This window comes from Aethalodelphis obliquidens, unplaced genomic scaffold, assembly GCF_003676395.1.
Source record: "Aethalodelphis obliquidens isolate GAN/ISIS:26980383/991018 unplaced genomic scaffold, ASM367639v1 scaffold8, whole genome shotgun sequence".
Lineage (NCBI taxonomy): Eukaryota > Metazoa > Chordata > Mammalia > Artiodactyla > Delphinidae > Aethalodelphis > Aethalodelphis obliquidens.
In genome coordinates this window covers 34,390,652-34,410,668 of record NW_020837952.1, presented here as the reverse complement: position 1 = coordinate 34,410,668, position 20,017 = coordinate 34,390,652, and the positions used below count along the sequence as shown (strand labels likewise).

Sequence of the window (20,017 nt, the reverse complement as noted above, 5' to 3'; positions counted from 1 at the left end):
TGAATAAATAATTATTAAATATCAAATTATTTTTTAAAGTAATGTCTGTGAATCCCTCATAGAGCCAAAAGACTATAAATTTTAAAATATCATTTAGAATAGTATGAATCAGAAGTTGTACTGTGCTCATTTAAGATTAGCAAATTTTACTTTGAAATACTAAATTTGATGGATTAGATTTTTTTTTTTCAAAGCTTTAGGCAAGGTCAGCTTACATATGTTACTTTGGAAATATTTGGAAACTAGTAAACCTTTTTTTTTTTTTTCGATACGCCAGCCTCTCACTGTTGTGGCCTCTCCCATTGCGGAGCACAGGCTCCAGACGCGCAGGCTCAGTGGCCACGGCTCACAGGCCCAGCCGCTCCGCGCCATGTGGGATCTTCCCAGACCCGGGCACGAACCTGTGTCCCCTGCGTCGGCAGGTGGACTCCCAACCACTGCGCCACCAGGGAAGCGCTAAACTTTTTTTTTTTTTTTTGAGGTCAGAATTCCTGACTAAAGGAATAAAAATGTATTATTAGAAGATGTGAAATAAATGGCATCTAAATAATCTAATTTCCCCAGCTTTCTCTTTTTACAGTAACCACGAATGCTTCATTTCTGAGTTTGAAGTAACATATCTTTCCTATGATTTGTATTTTATTGTGTTTTCTGTGAGGCTCATTTGAATCGCATATAATCTCAGTCTTCTGGGTGAAATTATTTGGCCTTTTGCAAAAGCCATCCATTTGTCAGCCTTAAAGTCATCACTTGTTTGAAGGTGGGGAATCCTGTGGAGTCTTAGACGTTGGGTACCAGCTGACTACAGATATAAATTACTAATTCCTACACAGATAGAGAGGGTGATAGCCAGATTGCTTTTAGAATAAATGAGAGAAGAAGGTTACATGAAAGAAGGCAGGAAGCATGAAATCCTTTCCCTTGCTGTGTCAGACCCCTCCTCTATCCTTTCTGCTCATCTAACTGGGGAGCCTTTGTAACGCTCCTGGCCTGGGCACTCTGTCTTAATTAAAACATAAGAACAACTTCTTGCCTTTTTTGGTGGGAAAGAAGCCCACTTTTAAAACAAGGTATCTTAACCCTGCCTGCATTGCTCAATGGCACATCACGAATTTGTGCTGACTTTGTCTTCTTCAGACTGTCACGAGCTGGACTGCCTAGTCCAGCCGCCCAGACAAAACCAAACTTTCCTTCTTGAAGGAGGAACTAACTTAATGTGTGTGCCTGACACTTTTCTCCCAAGCAGTTCCCTACCCTTTTGCATATTTTGATGGGAAGACGTAGAGCCGTTCTAAGGGATGGTGGTAGATCTTGGTGACAGAAAGGCATCAAAATAGCTATTCTAGGAGAGTTGCCGAATATTGTAGGAAGGGATAATGGTTAGTTTGTTAAAAAGAATTTGTTAATAAAATAATTGTTTTGATGGCTTCTAATTTTGTAATGGCCACTTGAGATTACCTTAATCTACACATTGCATAGGAAATTCTGTACGACATTGATCAGGAAGGAAAACTTCCTTTAACTTAACCAAATATTTGTATAATGATATTTTATGGTAGTCTGGCCACGATTCATAGTTCAAAACTACAAGTGATCAATTTTAAGTCTTGGAGTCTGAGATTGGGTTTTATCTCAACCTTCTATTAAGGTTGAAACATTATGATTTATGATTAAAAAAAAGACCACTCCTCTATCAGTTTTGTAATTTAGTTCTAGCTGTGCTATATGTCTACAGTGTTTTGGACCTCAAAAACTGTTCTTCAGAGATTACATAATAATAATAGCAGTAATAATACTAATATCTAACACATGCAACATTTTTCTAATAGCCTTACACAAATTGTCATTAAATCTTCCTTAAAACTCTATAAAGCAAGCACCATTTTTATCCCATGAGAAATTGAGGCACATGTGAATTAAATCTTTTTTTAAATTTTTCAATTTTATTTAATTAATTAATTTTTTAATACAGCAGGTTCTTTTTCTTTTTTTTCTTTTTTTTTTTTTTTTTTGCAGTACACGGGCCTCTCACTGTTGCGGCCTCTCCCGTTGTGGAGCACAGGCTCCAGACGCACAGGCTCAGCGGCCATGGCTCACGGGCCCAGCCGCTCCGTGGCATGTGGGATCTTCCCGGACCAGGGCACGAACCCGTGTACCCTGCATCGGCAGGCGGACTCTCAACCACTGCGCCACCAGTGAAGCCCAGCAGGTTCTTATTAGTCATCAGTTTTATACACATTAGTGTATACATGTAAATCCCAATCTCCCAATTCATCACACCACCACCACCACCACCCCGTGGCTTTCGCTCCTTGGTTTCCATGTTTGTTCTCTACATCTGTGTCTCAACTTCTGCCCTGCAAACCAGTTCATCTGTACCATTTTTCTAGGTTACACATACATGCGTTAATATACGATATTTGTTTTTCTCTTTCTGACTTACTTCACTCTGTATAACAGTCTCTAGATACATCTATGTCTCAACAAATCACCCAATTTCTTTGCTTTTTATGGCTGAGTAATATTCCATTGTATATATGTGCCACATCTTCTTTATCCATTCGTCTGTCGATGGGCATTTAGGTTGCTTCCATGACCTGGCTACTGTAAATAGTGCTGCAATGAACATTGGGGTGCATGTGTCTTTTTGAATGATGGTTTTCTCTGGGTATATGCCCAGTAGTGGGATTGCTGGATCATATGGTAATTCTATTTTTAGTTTTTTAAGGAACCTCCATACTGTTCTCCATAGTGGCTGTATCAATTTACATTGCCACCAACAGTGCAAGAGGGTTCCATTTTTCTCCACACCCTCTCCAGCATTTGTTGTTTGTAGATTTTCTGATGATGCCCATTCTAACTGGTATGAGGTGATAGATACCTCATTGTAGTTTTGATTTGTATTTCTCTAATAATTAGTGATGTTGAGCAGCTTTTCATGTGTTTCTTGGCCATCTGTATGTCTTTGGAGAAATGACTATTTAGGTCTTCTGCCCATTTTTGGATTGGGTTGTTTGTTGTTTTAATATTGAGCTGCATGAGCTGTTTGTATATTTTGGAGATTAATCCTTTGTCTGTTGCTTCGTTTGCAAATATTTTCTCCCATTCTGAGGGTTGTCTTTTCGTCTTGTTTATGGTTTCCTTTGCTGTGCAAAAACTTTGAAGTTTCATTAGGTCCCATTTGTTTATTTTTGTTTTTATTTCCATTACTCAAGGAGGTGGATCACAAAAGATCTTGCTGTGATTTATGTTAAAGAGTGTTCTTCCTATATTTTCCTCTAAGAGTTTTATAGTGTCCGGTCTTACATTTAGGTCTCTAATCCATTTTGAGTTTATTTTTGTGTATGGTGTTAGGGAGTGTTCCAATTTCAGTCTTTTACATGTAGCTGTCCAGTTTTCCCAGCACCATTTATTGAAGAGACTGTCTTTTCTCCATTGTATATCCTTGCCTCCTTTGTCGTAGATTCATTGACCATAGGTACGTGGGTTTATCTCTGAGCTTTCTATCTTGTTCCATTGATCTATGTTTCTGTTTTTGTGCCAGTACCATATTGTCTTGATTACTGTAGCTTTGTAGCATAGTCTGAAGTCAGGGAGTCTGATTCTTGCAGCTCCGTTTTTTTCCCTCAAAACTGCTTTTGCTATTCGGGGTCTTTTGTGTCTCCATACAAATTTTAAGATTTTTTGTTCTAGTTCCCTAAAACATGCCATTGGTAATTTGATAGGGATTGCATTGAATCTGTAGATTGCTTTGGGTGGTAGAGTGATTTTCACAATATTGATCCTTTCAATCCAAGAACATGGTATATCTCTCCATCTGTTGGTATCATCTTTAATTTCTTTCATCAGTGTCTTATAGTTTTCTGCATACAGGTCTTTTGTCTCCCTAGGTAGGTTTATTCCTAGGTGTTTTATTCTTTTTGTTGCAGTGGTAAATGGGAGTGTTTCCTTAATTTCTCTTTCAGATTTGTCATCATTAGTGTATAGGAATGCAAGAGATTTCTGTGCATTAATTTTGTATCCTGCAACTTTACCAAAGTCATTGATTAGCTCTAGTAGTTTTCTGGTGGGATCTTTAGGATTCTCTATGTATAGTATCATGTCATCTGCAAACAGTGACAGTTTGACTTCTTCTTTTCCAATTTGTATTCCTTTTATTTCTTTTTCTCCTCTGATTGCCATGTCTAGAACTTCCAAAACTATGTTGAATAATAGTGGTGAGAGTGGACATCCTTGTCATGTTCCTGATCTTAGAGGAAATGCTTTCAGTTTTTCACCATTGAGAATGATGTTTGCTGTGGGTTTGTCATACGTGGCCTTTACTGTTTTGAGGTAGGTTCCCTCTATGCCCACTTTTTGAGGACTTTTTATCATAAATGGGTGTTGAATTTTTTCAAAAGCTTTTTCTGCATCTATTGAGATGATCATATGCTTTTTATTCTTCAATTTGTTAATATGGTGTATCACGTTGATTGATTTGCATATATTGAAGAATCCTTGCATCCCTGGGATAAATCCCATTGATCATGGTGTATGATCCTTTTAATGTGTTGTTGGATTCTGTTTGCTAGTATTTTGTTGAGGATTTTTGCATCTATATTCATCAGTGATATTGGTCTGTAATTTTCTTTTTTTGTAGTATCTTTGTCTGGTTTTGGTATCAGGGTGATGGTGGCCTCATAGAATGAATTAGGGAATGCTCCTTCCTCTGCAATTTGTTGGAAGAGTTTGAGAAGGATAGGTGTTAGTTCTTCTCTAAATGTTTGATAGAATTCACCTGTGAAGCCATCTGGTCCTGGACTTTTGTTTCTTTGAAGATTTTTAATCACAGTTTCAATTTCATTACTTGTGATTGTTCTGTTCATATTTTCTATTTCTTCCTGGTTCAGTCTTGGAAAGTTATACCTTTCTAGGAATTTGTCCATTTCTTCCAGGTTGTCCCCTTTATTGGCATAGAGTTGCTTGTAGTAGTCTCTTAGTCTCTTAGGATGCTTTGTATTTCTGTGGTGTCTGTTGTAACTTCTTTTTCATTTCTAATTTTATTGATGTGAGTCCTCTCCCTCTTTTTCTTGATGAGTCTGGCTAATGGTTTATCAATTTTGTTTATCTTCTCAAAGAACCAGCTTTTAGTTTTATTGATCTTTGCTATTGTTTTCTTGGTTTCTATTTCATTTATTTCTGCTCTGATCTTTATGATTTCTTTCCTTCTGCTAACTTTGGGTTTTGTTTGTTCTTTCTCTAGTTCCTTTAGGTGTGACATTAGATTGTTTATTTGAGATTATTCTTGTTTCTTGAGGTAGGCTTGTATAGCTATAAAGCTACTTCCCTCTTAGAACTGCTTTGCTGCATCCCATAGGTTTTGGGTCATCATGTTTTCATTGTCATTTGTCTCTAGGTATTTTTTGATTTCCTCTTTGATTTCTTCAGTGATCTCTTGGTTATTTAGTAATGTATTGTTTAGCCTCCGTGTGTGTGTGTTTTACGTTTTTTTCCCTATAATTGATTTCTAATCTCATAGCGTTGTAGTCAGAAAAGATGCTTGATGTGATTTCAGTTTTCTTAAATCTACTGAGGCTTGATTTGTGACCCAAGAAGTGATCTATCCTGGAGAATGTTCCATGCGCACTTGAGAAGAAAGTGTAATCTGCTGTTTTTGGATGGAATGTCCTATAAATATCAATTAAATCTATCTGGTCTGTTGTGTCATTTAAAGCTTGTGTTTCCTTATTTATTTTCATTTTGGATGATCTGTCCATTGATGTAAGTGAGGTGTTAAAGTCCCCCACAATTATTGTGTTACTGTTGATTTCCTCTTTTATAGCTGTTAGCAGTTGCCTTATGTATTGAGGTGCTCCTATGTTGAGTGCATATATATTTATAATTGTTATATCTTCTTCTTGGATTGATCCCTTGATCATTATGTAGTGTCCTTCCTTGTCTCTTGTAACATTCTTTATTTTAAAGTCTATTTTATCTGATATGAGTATTGCTACTCCAGCTTTCATTTGGTTTCCATTTGCATGGAGTATCTTTTTCCATCCCCTCACTTTCAGTCTGTATGTGTCCCTAGGTCTTATGTGGGTCTCTTGTAGACAGCACATAGATGGGTCTTGTTTTTCTATCCATTCGGCAAGCCTGTGTCTTTTGGTTGGAGCATTTAATCCATTCACGTTTAAGGTAATTATCGATATGTATGTTCCTATGACCATTTTCTTAATTGTTTTGGGTTTGCTTTTGTAGGTCATTTTGTTCTCTTGTGTTTCCCACTTAGAGAAGTTCCTTTAGCATTTGTTGTGGAGCTGGTTTGGTGGTGATGAATTCTCTTAGCTTTTACTTCTCTGTATAGCTTTTGATTTCTGCATCTAATATGAATGAGGTCCTTCTTGGGTAGAGTAACCTTGGTTGTAGGTTCTTCCCTTTCATCACTTTAAGTATATCATGGCACTCCCCTGTGGCTTGTAGTTTCTGCTGAGAAATCAGCTGTTAACCTTATGGAAGTTCCCTTCTATGGTATTTGTCATTTTTCCCTTGCTGCTTTCAATCATTTTTCTTTGTCTTTAATTTTTGCCAGTTTGATTACTATGTGTCTCAGCATGTTTCTCCTTGAGTTTATCCTGTATGGGACTCTCTGTGCTTCCTGGACTTGGGTGGCTATTTCCTTACCCATGTTAAGGAAGTTTTTGACTGTAATCTCTTCAAATATTTTTTCGGGTCCTTTCTCTCTCTCTTCTCCTTCTGGGACCCCTATAATGCGAATGTTGTTGAGTTTAATGTTGTCCCAGAGGTCTCTTAGGCTGTCTTCATTTCTTTTCATTCTTTTTTCTTTATTCTGTTCCACATCAGTGAATTCCACCATTCTGTCTTCCAGGTCACTCATCTGTTCTTCTGCCTCAGTTATTCTGCTATTGATTAATTGTAGTGTAATTTTCATTTCAGTTATTGTATGTTCATCTCTGTTTGTTTGTTCTTTAATTCTTCTAGGTCTTTGTTAAACATTTCTTGCATCTTCTCGATCTTTGCCTCCATTCTTTTTCCGACGTCCTGGATCATCTTCACTATCATTATTCTGAATTCTTTTTCTGGATGGTTGCCTATCTCTGCTTCATTTCGTTGTTTTTCTGGGGGGTTATGTTGTTCCTTCATCTGGTACATAGCCCTCTGCCTTTTCATCTTGTCTGTCTTTCTGTGAATGTGGTTATCGTTCCACAGGCTGTAGGACTGTAGTTCTTCTTGCTTCTGCTGTCTGCCCTCTGGTGGATGAGGCTATCTAAGAGGCTTGTGTAAGTTTCCTGATGGGAGGGAGTGGTGGTGGGTAGAGCTGACTGTGGCTATGGTGGGCAGAGCTCAGTAAAACTTTAATATGCTTGACTGCTGATGGGTGGGGCTGGGTTCCCTCCCTGTTGGTTGTTTGGCCTGAGGCAACACAACACTGGAGCCTGCCTGGCCTCTTTGGTGGTGCTAATGACAGATTCTGGGAGGGCTCACGCTAAGCAGTACTTCCCAGAACTTCTGTTGCCAGTGTCCTTGTCCCCATGGTGAGCCACAGCCACCCCCCACCTCTTCAGGAGACCCTCCAACACTAGCAGGTAGGTCTGGTTCAGTCTCCCCTGGGGTCACTGCTCCTTCCCCTGGGTCCCGATGTGCACACTGCTTTGTGTGTGTCCCCCAAGAGTGGAATCTCTGTTTCTCGCAGTCCTGTTGAAGTCCTGCAGTCAAATCCCACTAGCCTTCAAAGTCTGATTCTCTAGGAATTCCTCCTCCCGTTGCCGGACCCCCAGGTTGGGAAGCCTGACATGGGGCCCAGAACCTTCACTCCAGCGGGTGGACTTCTGTGGTATAAGTGTTCACCAGTCTGTGAGTCACCCACCCAGCAGTTATGGGATTTGCTGTTACTGTGATTGCGCCCCTCCTACCGTCTCATTGTGGCTTCTCCTTTGTCTTTGGATGTGGGGTATGTTTTTTGGTGAGTTCCAGTGTCTTCCTGTTGATGATTGTCCAGCAGCTAGTTGTGATTCTGGTGTTCTCGCAAGAGGGAGTGAGAGCACGTCCTTCTACTCTGCCATCTTGGTTCCTAGTCTGTGAAGTAAATCTTAAAGCTAGTAAGTAACAACATGAGAATTCCAACCCAGTCACTCCGGTTCCATTCTGTACCTTTAACTATTTTGATGCAGTGCTTCAGTAGAATAAAAAGTTAATCTCATCCTGTTAACAGATATTGGACATCGTACTAGCTTTAGAGTGTGCAACAGTGAACAAGATGGGCACATTTCTTGCCCTTCAGAATTTGTCAGAGCAGGGTTTGTGCTCGTGGACTCCTCAGTATGATGGATACACCAGAACCTCAGAGTGGGATGGTATTGGTGAGGTCGTGTATACTAACCCTCCCTCATGCATGAATCCCTTGTTTGGTGATGGAGAACTCAGCCTCTCATAAGGCAGCCAACCCCATTTCAAGGCAACTGTAGTTATTGAAGCGTTCTTTCCTTTAATAAAAATGGAGAGATAGTACTGTTAATATTCATGGAGGTTAGCTTGCAAAGAACTCAACTGTAAGTGTCACTGCCTCAGCATATTTTCTTTGCAGAGAAGACTGTAAACTTTTACTTAGTAAGAATTTCCTGCTCCATTTAACGTATATGGCAGCAACTGTGGTACAATACAGTAAAATATTGTTACATCAAAAGTTTCCCAGCTCGTAGAAGCTCAAGGATTTCTCTATGAGAAATGCTGACCATTTCCATGTGATTTAGTGGTTTTTTGAGCAATTCCAGTTTCAGATGGCAAAACCAGATTGTATTTTTCATTGGTAAACAATTTCATATCTACACTAGGTGGCAGTAGATAAATGAGAATGATGTGTCTGCAAGCACTCTTTCTGGACAGCTCACCCAAGATTAAAAGGAAAGCGAGTCAGCCTCAAGTTTGTTATCTTTGCCTCAACTCTGGATTCTGGAGCTGATAGGAAGAAGTTGTGCGTTCTGCTCTGTGGAATGGCCAGAAAGAAACATAGGTGTTGGTGGGCCAAGCAGATAGTCCTACATGGTTCTAATTCCTTCTTTACTGCAGTGTGGGGATTATTGGGAGTATACACCTCTACTTCTGACACAAGTGGCTGGATAGATGTAAATGCTTATTAATATTTGAAAAACTATAGCTGTACCCATCAAACTTGATAAGTGCTGTTAAAATAATTCCACTCCTCTTGTTTGTAACAGTCCCTGACTGTTGCAGTGTTGTCCTCACTGTTAACCCCTACTTTATTCTTGATACTCTACATGTTCCTGTCAGATTGATCTTTGTAAAGCACATTTTAGCCTCCAGTTTTTCTGTGCCTTCCCAAATTCCTTCACCCCTCACAATTTGACCCTTGCCACCCTCTCTTGTCGCTGCCCTGTGCAGCAGTATCGTGTCAGCATTCTGCCTCTATGCTCAGGGAGGCTTGTAACCTCATCTCTGTCTCTCTCTTTTTGCTTTTGTTTTATAAACCTTTTCTAAAGGAGCCATCACAAGCTCTGTTTCCTCCACGGGAAGCCTTTCTCACTAAGTGCTCAGTCAAGTTTCTCCTTTGAGGTTCATCAGTATGCTTTTTGCTGGTAGCATTTATTTGATACCAAGTTCTGCTATCTCTCTTGCCCTTTGTTTACTTCTTTGTATTCATAGTGTTTAGTAAATAAATGGTGATCATGTGGTTTCTTTCCCTTTTTGTTTTTCTGAATTCTGAAATAATCTCCCTCAGAAGTAGTCACCACTCTAATTATTCCCTTGCTTTTCTTTCAAATTTTACTATTTATGATTGAATCAGTAATGAGATTTTTTTTCATTTTGGATAGTTTTAAACTTTATATAAATGGAATCATACTGCATATATTTTACTATAGCCTCCTTTATTTAGCATTAAAATCCTGAGATTCATGTGCATGGATTCTGAATTCATACATTCATATGTTGTTGCACATAGTTGTATTTCATTCATTTTCACAGCTGTATAGGATTTCAGTGAATTTACTACAGTAGTAATTCCCATGATTATACATTTATTCTACTGTTGATAAACAGGTGGGGATTTCTGATTGTGATTTGTTTTTCTAATTAATTTACTGTTTACTGACATATAGTTGATTTACAATGTTGTGTTAGTTTCTGCAAGACTGTGGTTTGTTCCTGTTTTTGCCATTACAGTGTTGCTCTAAACAATGTCACCATCATTGAGCTTTCTAGCTTTTGCAGTCTTATAGGTGTTAAGCAGTATTTTGCTTTAATCGTCCTTTTTCTAATTACTACTAATGTTTCTGAAAATCTCTTCATATTCTAGATAACTGTTAGGTTTTCTATAATTTTTTCCTTAGGATTGCTCTTCTTTTCACATTGATTTGTAGGTTTTTCTTATATATTTTAGGTATTTGTCCTTTTTCAGTTTCAGATATAATATCTCCTCCTATTCCATTATCTGATTGTTAACTTTGTGGTAACCATTGTTAAACAGAAATCCTTAGTTTTGGGGCAAACAGATGGATCAATTTTTTTTTAATTTACTTAGTTTTTGCCTTATGGTTTTACTTTTGCAGCTTTTAAGATATTCTTCTCTACCCTGGGTCAGAAAGATATTCTTACACATTTACTTCTACTAACTTTGTAGTTTTAACATACCATTTAGGTTTATAATTTATCTGCTGTCCATCTTTGTATGTAGTATTAGGCAGGGATCTATTTAGTGAGCCCGTTTTCTTAGGTACAAGTCATCCTTCCTCTATTGATTTGTGGCACCATTTTTCCTTTGTATTTGTTTTCCATATATACAGGGCTTTGCTTCTGAACTCTTTATCAGATTGCTTCCTATTTTTTAAAGACTTCTTTAATATCTTTATATGAGGTTTTTTTCTTTAAAGGTCATATGCATTTTTGGGGTTTTTTCCTGATGTATTAAAAAATTTCTATGGCATTATAAATTATGATTTTTAAAAATTTACATTTTCTGTGTGCTGAAGTACAGACAGGTAATTGACTTTGTATATCAATTTTGGATCTAGTAAACTCTCTTAGTTTTAATGATTCAGCAGTAGATTCTTTTGGGATTTCTTTATAGATAATTATATATGAATGACAATTTTTATTTCTTCTGTTCTAATTCTTACATCATAATGCTTTTATTTCCTTTTCTTGTCTTACTGAACTGGCTAGGATTTTTTTCTGCATCTTTTGAGGTGGGTCATTTCATTTTATTTTTAAAATCCCTTAATAGGTGAATCCCATTGATTTTCTAATGTAAAAGCAACTTTTTATTCCTGGGATAAATTCAACTTGCTCACAATGATCTTTTCTTATATATTGTTAGATTTGATAGGCTAATATTTTATTTAAAATTTTTGTATCCATGCTAATATATGGATATTTTCATTTTAGAATATATTAGGAAATACCCTCTAGATTATTAGAAATGACATCCACTTTCCTATGGTATAAAAATCTAATATTAGCTTTTTTTAATGTATATATACAGATTAATCCAAAGCTTGATGTAGTCGATTTGCAGACCTCTACTCCACCTGTTGTGGACATCCTTTCTTTTGATTCTACCACAGTAAGTTTTCTTTGGCATTTAAATGGTATTTAATTGTTTGGCACAATCCATTTTCCTTAAAAAGTTTGTGGGAGGGCTTCCCTGGTGGCACAGTGGTTGAGAGTCTGCTTGCCAATGCAGGGGATACGGGTTCGTGCCCCAGTCCGGGAAGATCCCACATGCCACGGAGCGGCTGGGCCCGTGAGCCATGGCCGCTGAGCCTGTGCGTCCGGAGCCTGTTGCTCCACAATGGGAGAGGCCACAACAGTGAGAGGCCCGTGTACCACAAAAAAAAAAAAAAAAAAGTGTGTGGGAGAGAACATAAAAAATGGGCTAAATAGCCTAACACCTTAGCATAGAAAAAACCTTGTACAAAAGTCATATTTACAATGTGTCTAAATAACCACAAGGGGGAGCAGTACCAATTTCTAGAAAAGCTTCAATTTGAGGACCTTGAGCTCAGTAGAATCCATACCGTCTCATCTCCCGTTAAGGTGCCACCCATGTGACATTTCACTTGCTGTCACAGAACAGATTTCCTTCTTTGGTAATTGCCTTTCAGAGGTGCTAAACTTACGTCTAGTCTCCTTAGAAGGTGTAAGAAAAGCAATCATTTCCCTTTGTTCGTCTCTCTTGAAGGATAATCCAGAAATTAAGAAGTATTTCTAACACTTGCAATTTTGTTTTTAAAAATTTCATACATATAATTTATTTACTAAGTGTATCCAAAGACTTCAAAAATTGAGAGTTTTAGCATTTCAATTTGAGTCTGCTTAATCTTTGCAAAGCAGATTATTTCTGCCATCAATTCTGCTAGTCAGGGCAAAACTAGTTATAAGAACGAATGGGAGGACTTCCCTGGTGGTGCAGTGGTTAAGAATTCGCCTGCCAAAGCAAGGGACACGGGTTCGAGCCCTAGTCCGGGAAGATCCCACATGCCGTGGAGCAAGTGGTCCGCAACGGGAGAGGCCACAACAGTGAGAGGCCTCTGTACCGCAAAAAAAAAAAAAAAAAAAAAAAAAATTAACTAGACATCGAATTCTTGCCACAGTGCTTAGCTTATAGTAGGTGCTCAATACTTATGTTCAATGAATTACTCAAAAGTCTCACTGTTGAAGTTTACAAATTCTGGTGAGTTGGGTTTTTGCCTCACTGGTGAGAGGAGCAAAAGGTAGGTGGTTTTTGAGATGTGCTGCCTTCTTGTGAGGTAGTTGGTAGACTAAAATTGGGTGTTTCTGGCCTAGAAGATATCAGAGATCATCAAAAATCTTTGATCAGAGCTTTGAGACTCACTCTCCCTGCCATTACCCTTTGAAATTTGCAAAACCTCATGACCTGAGGAATCCATGTGTTCTCAGTAGTGTGCTATGGAGGTGGGCATAAGTGCCACCTAGCAAGCGATAGCAGGGTGTCTGTCCCTGGATGGTAATGCAGAAGTGCCAAAGTCAAGTGTCCATGTTATAGAACCCTAACTCGGGAATACAGGGTACACGGGATTTCAAAAAGACAATTCTTTTTTTGTTTTTTTAATTGAAGTATAGTTGATTTACAATGTTGTGTTAATGTCTGCTGTACAGCAAAGTAATTCAGTTATACATATATATAATTCTTTTTCATATTCTTTTTCACTATGGTTTATCTCAGGATATTGAATATAGTTCCCTGTGCTATATAGTAGGACCTTGTTGTATATCCATTCTATATGTAATAGTTTGCATCTGCTAACCCCAAACTCTCAGTCCATTCCCCCCGTCCCCCTTGGCAACCACAAGTCTGTTCTCTACGGGGAAGACAATTTTTAATAATAAACATGTGACACTTTTGCAGTTGTGTTACAAAGCAGAATAATAAGACTGAAGAGTACAGTTATTACCCACATAAGGGATACTATTAGGCTGAATTATATGATATTGCCATTTTGTAGGCAAAAACGATCTAATACATATCAGTGATTTCCCATGGTTCAGCCCCACACATAAGCATTAAAAGGAAGACTGCACTGTTACTTTGAGTTGTGTGCTTGATGCTACATAAAAATAAAACAAACAAAACAAAAACTTGTTTGCTATAAGTTGGTTTGGAATTAGGCTAATTATGTCCCCCTTAGATTTTTTTACAATCTGGAAGATAGCTGCTTGCCTCCTGGCAAGACATAAGGACTCCTGATTTTATTTATTTTACTGACACATTTTCTGAAGACAGATATTCATGAAGCATTTGGATTTTTATAAAGAGTATCTTTAAAGAGCTTTCCTTTAAATTTTCAATGTATGTGTCTTTCTTTTGCTCATTGATAGATAAGTGGTTAGAAAACTAAAGTGCAATCACTGTAATCGTTTGCCTTTCCATTAATCTAGTGGTAATTCTTAATCTGTCATCTCCTCTGTATCGGCTGCTTTTCTTTTGCTTCTGCACAACAAATCAAACATAAATGTAAAGGAGATTTGTTTCTATTCTGGCATGAAGCACTATTGTGGTGTGAACTTTACATGTAATTATAATGAAAAGACACAGAGAAGTATTGGAAGCAAAAAAGAAAAAAAATCAGTATTTATAGATGGTTTTGGTTTTTGTTATTGTGGTTGCTGTTTATTTTGGGGATTTGTTTGTTTGGTTTTTGCAGACTGGAAGAAAGTTTCTTTAGAAATTCATTTTCATCAAGATAAGATGTAAAAAGGTTACTCTTTAAAACTTAGTTTGTGAAATTTCTTAGGATAAAAGCAGGTTTTTTATGGTATAAGAAATAGTTGGCTTCTGTTCCTGTTTTGACTTGATTTAATATTACATTCAGGATGATTTCTAGATCTAAGTGTATTGATATCTATGCTCTGATGCCTTCTTACAACAGAGAAGAAATTATGGCATACAGTGTAACAGTTGGTATCTTTGTGGCTTGCACTTGTGTCTCTAATGCCAGGCAGGAAATTTGATACAGTATTTCGGGATCAAAATAAGCTGTTCCCAATCTGCATTTTTAAAGCTTTGTTGTAAAAAAAAAAAAAAAAAAAAGTTTCTGTAAAGGGATATACTGGCTGTCACATAGACATAGTTTAAAAATGTTGATCTCAAATTTCTGAATCTTATTCCAATTATGTTGTCTCTTGCTATTTGCTGATCTTCTAAAGATTATTTAGTTCAAGATTCCCATTGAGTCTTTTAATGTTTTCATTTATTCTATTAGAAATAGACGAAGGTTTTGTCATCAAAATTGTACAAGGCATTTAGCATAGCACATGTGGTGTGACTACATCCTCAGCTCCTCTCTCCCCAAAGGCAAATAAGACAGTAATTTCTCTTCTGTGTCCTTATATAAAGTGGTGTTTTTTTAAATACTAACTAAACAGAGCTTATTTAAAATACTCTAGGATTATTAAAATTGTTATTTTTAGGTAAACTATATTCCTAGGTTTTGATGTATTTTATTACTATTTGTCCAACAAATGAACATAATGAAATTGATGATCTTGCTAGTATTACTCTGATTGACTCAAAGCACTGGACTCAGAGAACTCAGAGTGTCCTTGTCTTTACTCTGGCAACTGTGTAGAGTATGAATGTAGTATTTATGCCTTTCTTTAGAATTAGGGACAGTTTTCAGGTTAAATTAATTATTTACAATAAACTGAGAATCTGAAGTTATATCATAGAAGAAAATCAAGGTCTACAGTCTTTTCTTGCTCCATCAGTCAAATATTTAAAGCCACACTGCATGGAGGTATCATATGATATACTGAAGACAGGATGTCAAGCTGGCCGCCTCACCTCAAGAAACTTACAGCCAAGCCAGAGAGAAATAACAGTGTAAGAAGTAAGTGGCAGTTTCAAGATACTAGATGCTAAGGGTATATGATTGTCAAAGGAAAGGTTGTTAACAGAAGGATTCAGAAAAGGTCATGAATGGGCTAGAGGAAACTAGAAGACTTCTCTAGCAGAAAACATTTGACCAGTTCTTGACCTGACCGAAGATGGGTAGGATTTTGATAGAGACATTCCAGGTGGGGAAAGCAAGGTATAAGTAGATGCCTTAGAAGTAATTGAAAATACAATATGTACCATGGTAATAAAAGTGCAGCTGTCTAATCTGGAGTCTCTGCGTTGCCTAACTCAGTGGATAGCAGATGTGGTAGGATGCTGGGCGCATACCTACTCACACACATTTTTAGCTCTCAATCAGTACTTCTTGAGTAACAAAATATACCTGCCCCAGAGAAGCCTACATTGTATATTCTAGAGGAGGAGACAAGCAATTCACAGATTTAAAAAAAGTAGACCATGTAGTATAGTAGACGGAAACAATGCAAAGGTGTAAATAGCACCGAAGTTAGGTAGGAAGAAGGGTGCATTTAGATAGTATGGCCAGGACAAGAGTCATGTGAAAGGTGACATTTGTGGAAGGAACTGAAGGAATGACGTGAACAAGTTAGATGACTATCTGGGAAGGTACTCCAGGCCATGGGAGCAGTGCTGGAAGGCCAGATTGGGAGTGAGGAGCCGCCACTGGAGGGTTTCCTGCAGAGAAAGGGGCATAATCTCATGAGTGTTTTAACAGGGTCACTCTGACTACTGTGTTGAGAATCAGCTGGGGGTGATGGTGGAGGGGAGCAAAGAGACCAGTTTGGAAGCTAATGAAATCATCAGACAGAAGGCAGAAGTGGCTTGATCCAGGGCCGTAACAGAGGAGGTGGTGTTAAGCGATCTGATTCTGGATGTATTTTGAAGGTGGAGCCAATGGACTGGATGTCCGCTGTGGGATTCCGTCTCCTTTCCCCAGGGATAGTAAAGCGCAGCCCTGAGTAATCTCAGGGTGGCCCAGCTTATCTCCTGGCTCAGCATCATTTGGCCAGAGGGGTTGCTGAGAGAAAAAAAGATTTGTGATTTCCCTGTCTTCTTTTCTGCGATTAGGAAGGTGATCAGCTGAATCAAAGCAAGGGAGGCTGTGCTGTTTCTGTGACTTTGAGAACCACAGTGGTAAAACATAGTCCTCCTTCCTAGGTGTCCTTTAGGTTTGCATTTTTCAGCGATGTTTATTGGTTTCCCTTTTGGAAAGGCTGTCGCATCAACCTATTTTTAGGAAGAAAAAAGTTATCCACTTTCATGGAGATTGTCATATGATATATGCTCTCTGAAAAATATTGATATATTGATAAAATAAAAGGACATACAAAGAGTAAACTTACAGCTGCAGAGAGGATATCTCCATGGTTGTTGTGGCAACAGTTCGTCCTGGTTACTAGACAACATTGCGTAACCAGTTCAGAGCTATTCCAGTTCCTAACTGCTTATGTAAGCAAAGATTTGGAAAGACTTACTTGAAAGAACACAGTGTATGAAACCTAAATGTTCAAAACTAAAATTTGTAACTTGAAAGTGTAAAATGGCAATATGTGATGCATCGTCCCCAGATACCTCATTTACCTTTCCAGGAAAATCAATAAAAATCATATTGTGCAAACCTCCTGCTTACACTGCTTTTCTGTATGCTAACATTCCTGCATTTACCTATAAACAGCTTCTAAATTTGGAGGTAGGTGAAATTCTTTTTTAAGTGTTTGAACTTTGCAACAGTTTATAAGGTAGCATTTGATTTGTAAATTCGGGGCATATGATTTCTGAAACTAGATATGTTTGTAACGTTGTTGCTTGCTAAGCTTTAGGAAACAGACGTGTTCATGGTATCTTTAGACATCAGTTCAGTGGCCCTCGGGACTTTTCTCCTGCTCCCACTCGAAGTGTTTGAAAGAAAATGAACACAGGCATTTGTAAAATCCGCCTATGGACTGTACACAGAGGTGCTTTCCACAGTTTATCCTCATTTTATTATCCTCATTTTTTATCCTCATATTTTTTTATCCTTATTTAGTCTTAATTTCAAATGATAGTGAATATGTCAAGTGAGATACAGTGATTCTTTTTTTTTTTTTTTTTTTTTTAATCCAGTGTCTCAAAAAGTTAAGATGCTTAGTAGGAGTAAAAGATGAATTCTTATCAGGGCTGAGAAATAATTTTAAAACATTACCCTTTGAATTTGAAAGAGATAAAGCATTTTAAAAATAAGATGTACATGATAAAACTAACAAGTAAATAAGAAGAAATACACTTCCACAAATCTCTCACCCTTTAGAATAGAAAACACATTTATGGTTTTTTCAGATACAAGTTATTTTCGAGATAGAGAAAACATGAGAGAGGAGAAGACGATTCCCAGATTCGTTGCATCCTTGCTTTAGGAGTACATCATGACCTGTATGTTATAAGAACTACCAACAGTTGTGAATGTGATAGCTGACCTTTAAAAAAAAATGTGTTTTGGGGATTATAGGGGAAAAAAAGCAACTAAAACTTTTAGTCTGTTAAAGCAATGTGGCTTTTTTTTTTAAAAGTTGATTTACTAAGATAGTACAATTGTAAAAAGAGAGTAATAGTGTGGGTCAGAGGGTTTATTTTTTCCTCCAAATAAAATATACTTTTTGATAAAAATCATAATAATCATAAGTCCCAAATGTTTGATTTAACTATCCTTAACGACTTAACTAATTTGAGCCTCATTCCCTTTAAGTTTCAAGGTCACCGAGAAAGAAAGCTTACATTAATGAGTGTTTCCTTTTACCAAAAATTTTATACTAAGTAAATTTTTAAGCATAGTCCTAGTTAAAAATTTATGCAGTGAAACTGGTCTTTATAACCTGTTGACAAAAGTGATTTAGGACTTAAACTTTTCTTTATGAAATGTAAAGAGAGAGAGAACTCTACAAAAGGATTTTATAAAACATGCTATTTGGGAGCCCAACAGAGTAAATACGTTTTTTAATTTCCTTTAGAAAATTAGCACATTTCTGGGAACTGGAGGTTTTGATGTTCCAGGTATTATTTCTGCCTTCCAACTTCCTGAGCTACTGTATTTCTAAACTGCTGCAGTCATCTGGACTGTCACAGGCCTGGGAATCTAAGCCACATCCCCAGTTCCCACAGTTGAAACTGAGGCGTGCAGAAAATGCCCGACAGCCTCAGCCCACACACCCAGTAACAACTGGTTCCTTCCTCTTCCTGTGGAAGAGCAACATCCTCGGAGATGAGAAGAAATGCACCCTGAGGAATGCAGGAACAGCAGTGAGCTTTTCACACAGGAAATTACTAGGGGAGCATTCTGCAAAGTGCTTGTCTCCTGGACTGTCAGCCCATAATGAGCTTCCTGCTGACCTGGAGGATGGTTTACTATGGAGCTAAATGCCGTTGGCAGGTCTGGCAGAGTTGCCTGGAAGATAGCGAGCTTCCCTTTCAGCTGTTCTGTACATTACACCCATCTGGTTTTGAGTAATTTGGTGCTGCTTATACAGTGAAGCTAGTTGGCTTTGCTCCTTTACTTAGCCACCTGACAGCTAATTGTTCGGTGGAAGTAGTCAGCAAGTCTGCTGAAATGAATTTTTCAGTCAGTTCTTTGTGCTTTATGAAGTCAGGTTATGTAAACTATATTAGGACTTCAGAGGGATTAAAACCCTCGTAATCTGAGTGAACTGGCTGCTGATGCCCAGTGCTGGTTCTTGCCGAGTTCCATCTATGTCTTTCAGTCTCCTTGCTTTTACTTTCTGAAACAGTCAGGCGTCAGTAGAAGATATACTGTGTGCACAATCATACATCCTTGAGCACACAGAAAACTCTGCTGCTTCAAACCAGCCGATCCATCAACCCCTATAATTTAAACATTGAGACTGACTTGGAATGACTTTTACAACTGAAGAATGTTCTGGTATAATTTTTTTCCCCTAATTCCTACGTATTTTCTTTTTCCTTTACTTGAGATAATGATGGCCACTGTAAAGCCCAGTTTTTATATCATATGTTCTTTTTAAACTGCTTTCCAGATCACTACAGAATTTTGGTGGGTTTCAGCATTTATGGTGGCAAAATTCCTTTACTTTTCATGTATTTGTTTGGATTATTTTACTGAAGCACATAAGAGTTACATGTTGTTTGTTTTAAGTTGAAGGGGAGATGGAGAAAAGGAATGTCAGGCATTTCCTCTTCCTTTCAGAATGTCTTTTTAATGAACATTCCTCTTCCCTCCTATGAACAAACCATCTCAACTCAGTGAGGGGCCTCTAAGTGTCTAAGTTTCTAACAAACCAACTTCTTTCCTTTGTTCCTTCAGCCCTAGAGTTAGTTGCTTCATGCATTTACTATTTCTTCTCACCTCTGTGATCCCTTTTAGCCTTTGCAGACTTCCAAACCTTTTTAACCAGTTCCCTATATTAAATTCTCTCTGCTAAAATAACTGTTGTGGTTTCTGTTTTCCTGCTGGATCCTGAATGATCATCCTAAAGATCCTAAACCATCCTAGAGAAACAGAAGTACAGAAAAAGACTTGTATCCAAGGATGTTTATTTCAGCATTACTTATAACAACAAATGGACACAAGTCAAATATCCTTTAAGAGAGTATTAGTTAAATAAAACTATAGTACAT

The 20,017-nt window shown here is 37.7% G+C and overlaps 1 protein-coding gene across 6 annotated transcripts in view; it reads left to right on the top strand.

Annotated features, from left to right (window-relative positions):
- The window catches only part of POC1B (POC1 centriolar protein B), a 107,589-nt gene that overhangs the window by 56,456 nt on the left and 31,116 nt on the right, over positions 1–20,017 (top strand). For 4 of the 6 annotated variants that reach the window (XM_027107160.1, XM_027107159.1, XM_027107164.1 and 1 more), the window contains one exon: positions 11,498–11,578. The exons of 1 other annotated variant lie outside the window; for it this stretch is intronic. In XM_027107160.1, coding sequence (XP_026962961.1) covers positions 11,498–11,578 — 81 coding nt within the window. Of the gene's footprint in view, positions 1–11,497; positions 11,579–14,839; positions 14,843–15,843; positions 15,886–20,017 lie in introns of those variants that run through there. One more of the 6 variants, XM_027107165.1, reaches the window with a different exon arrangement.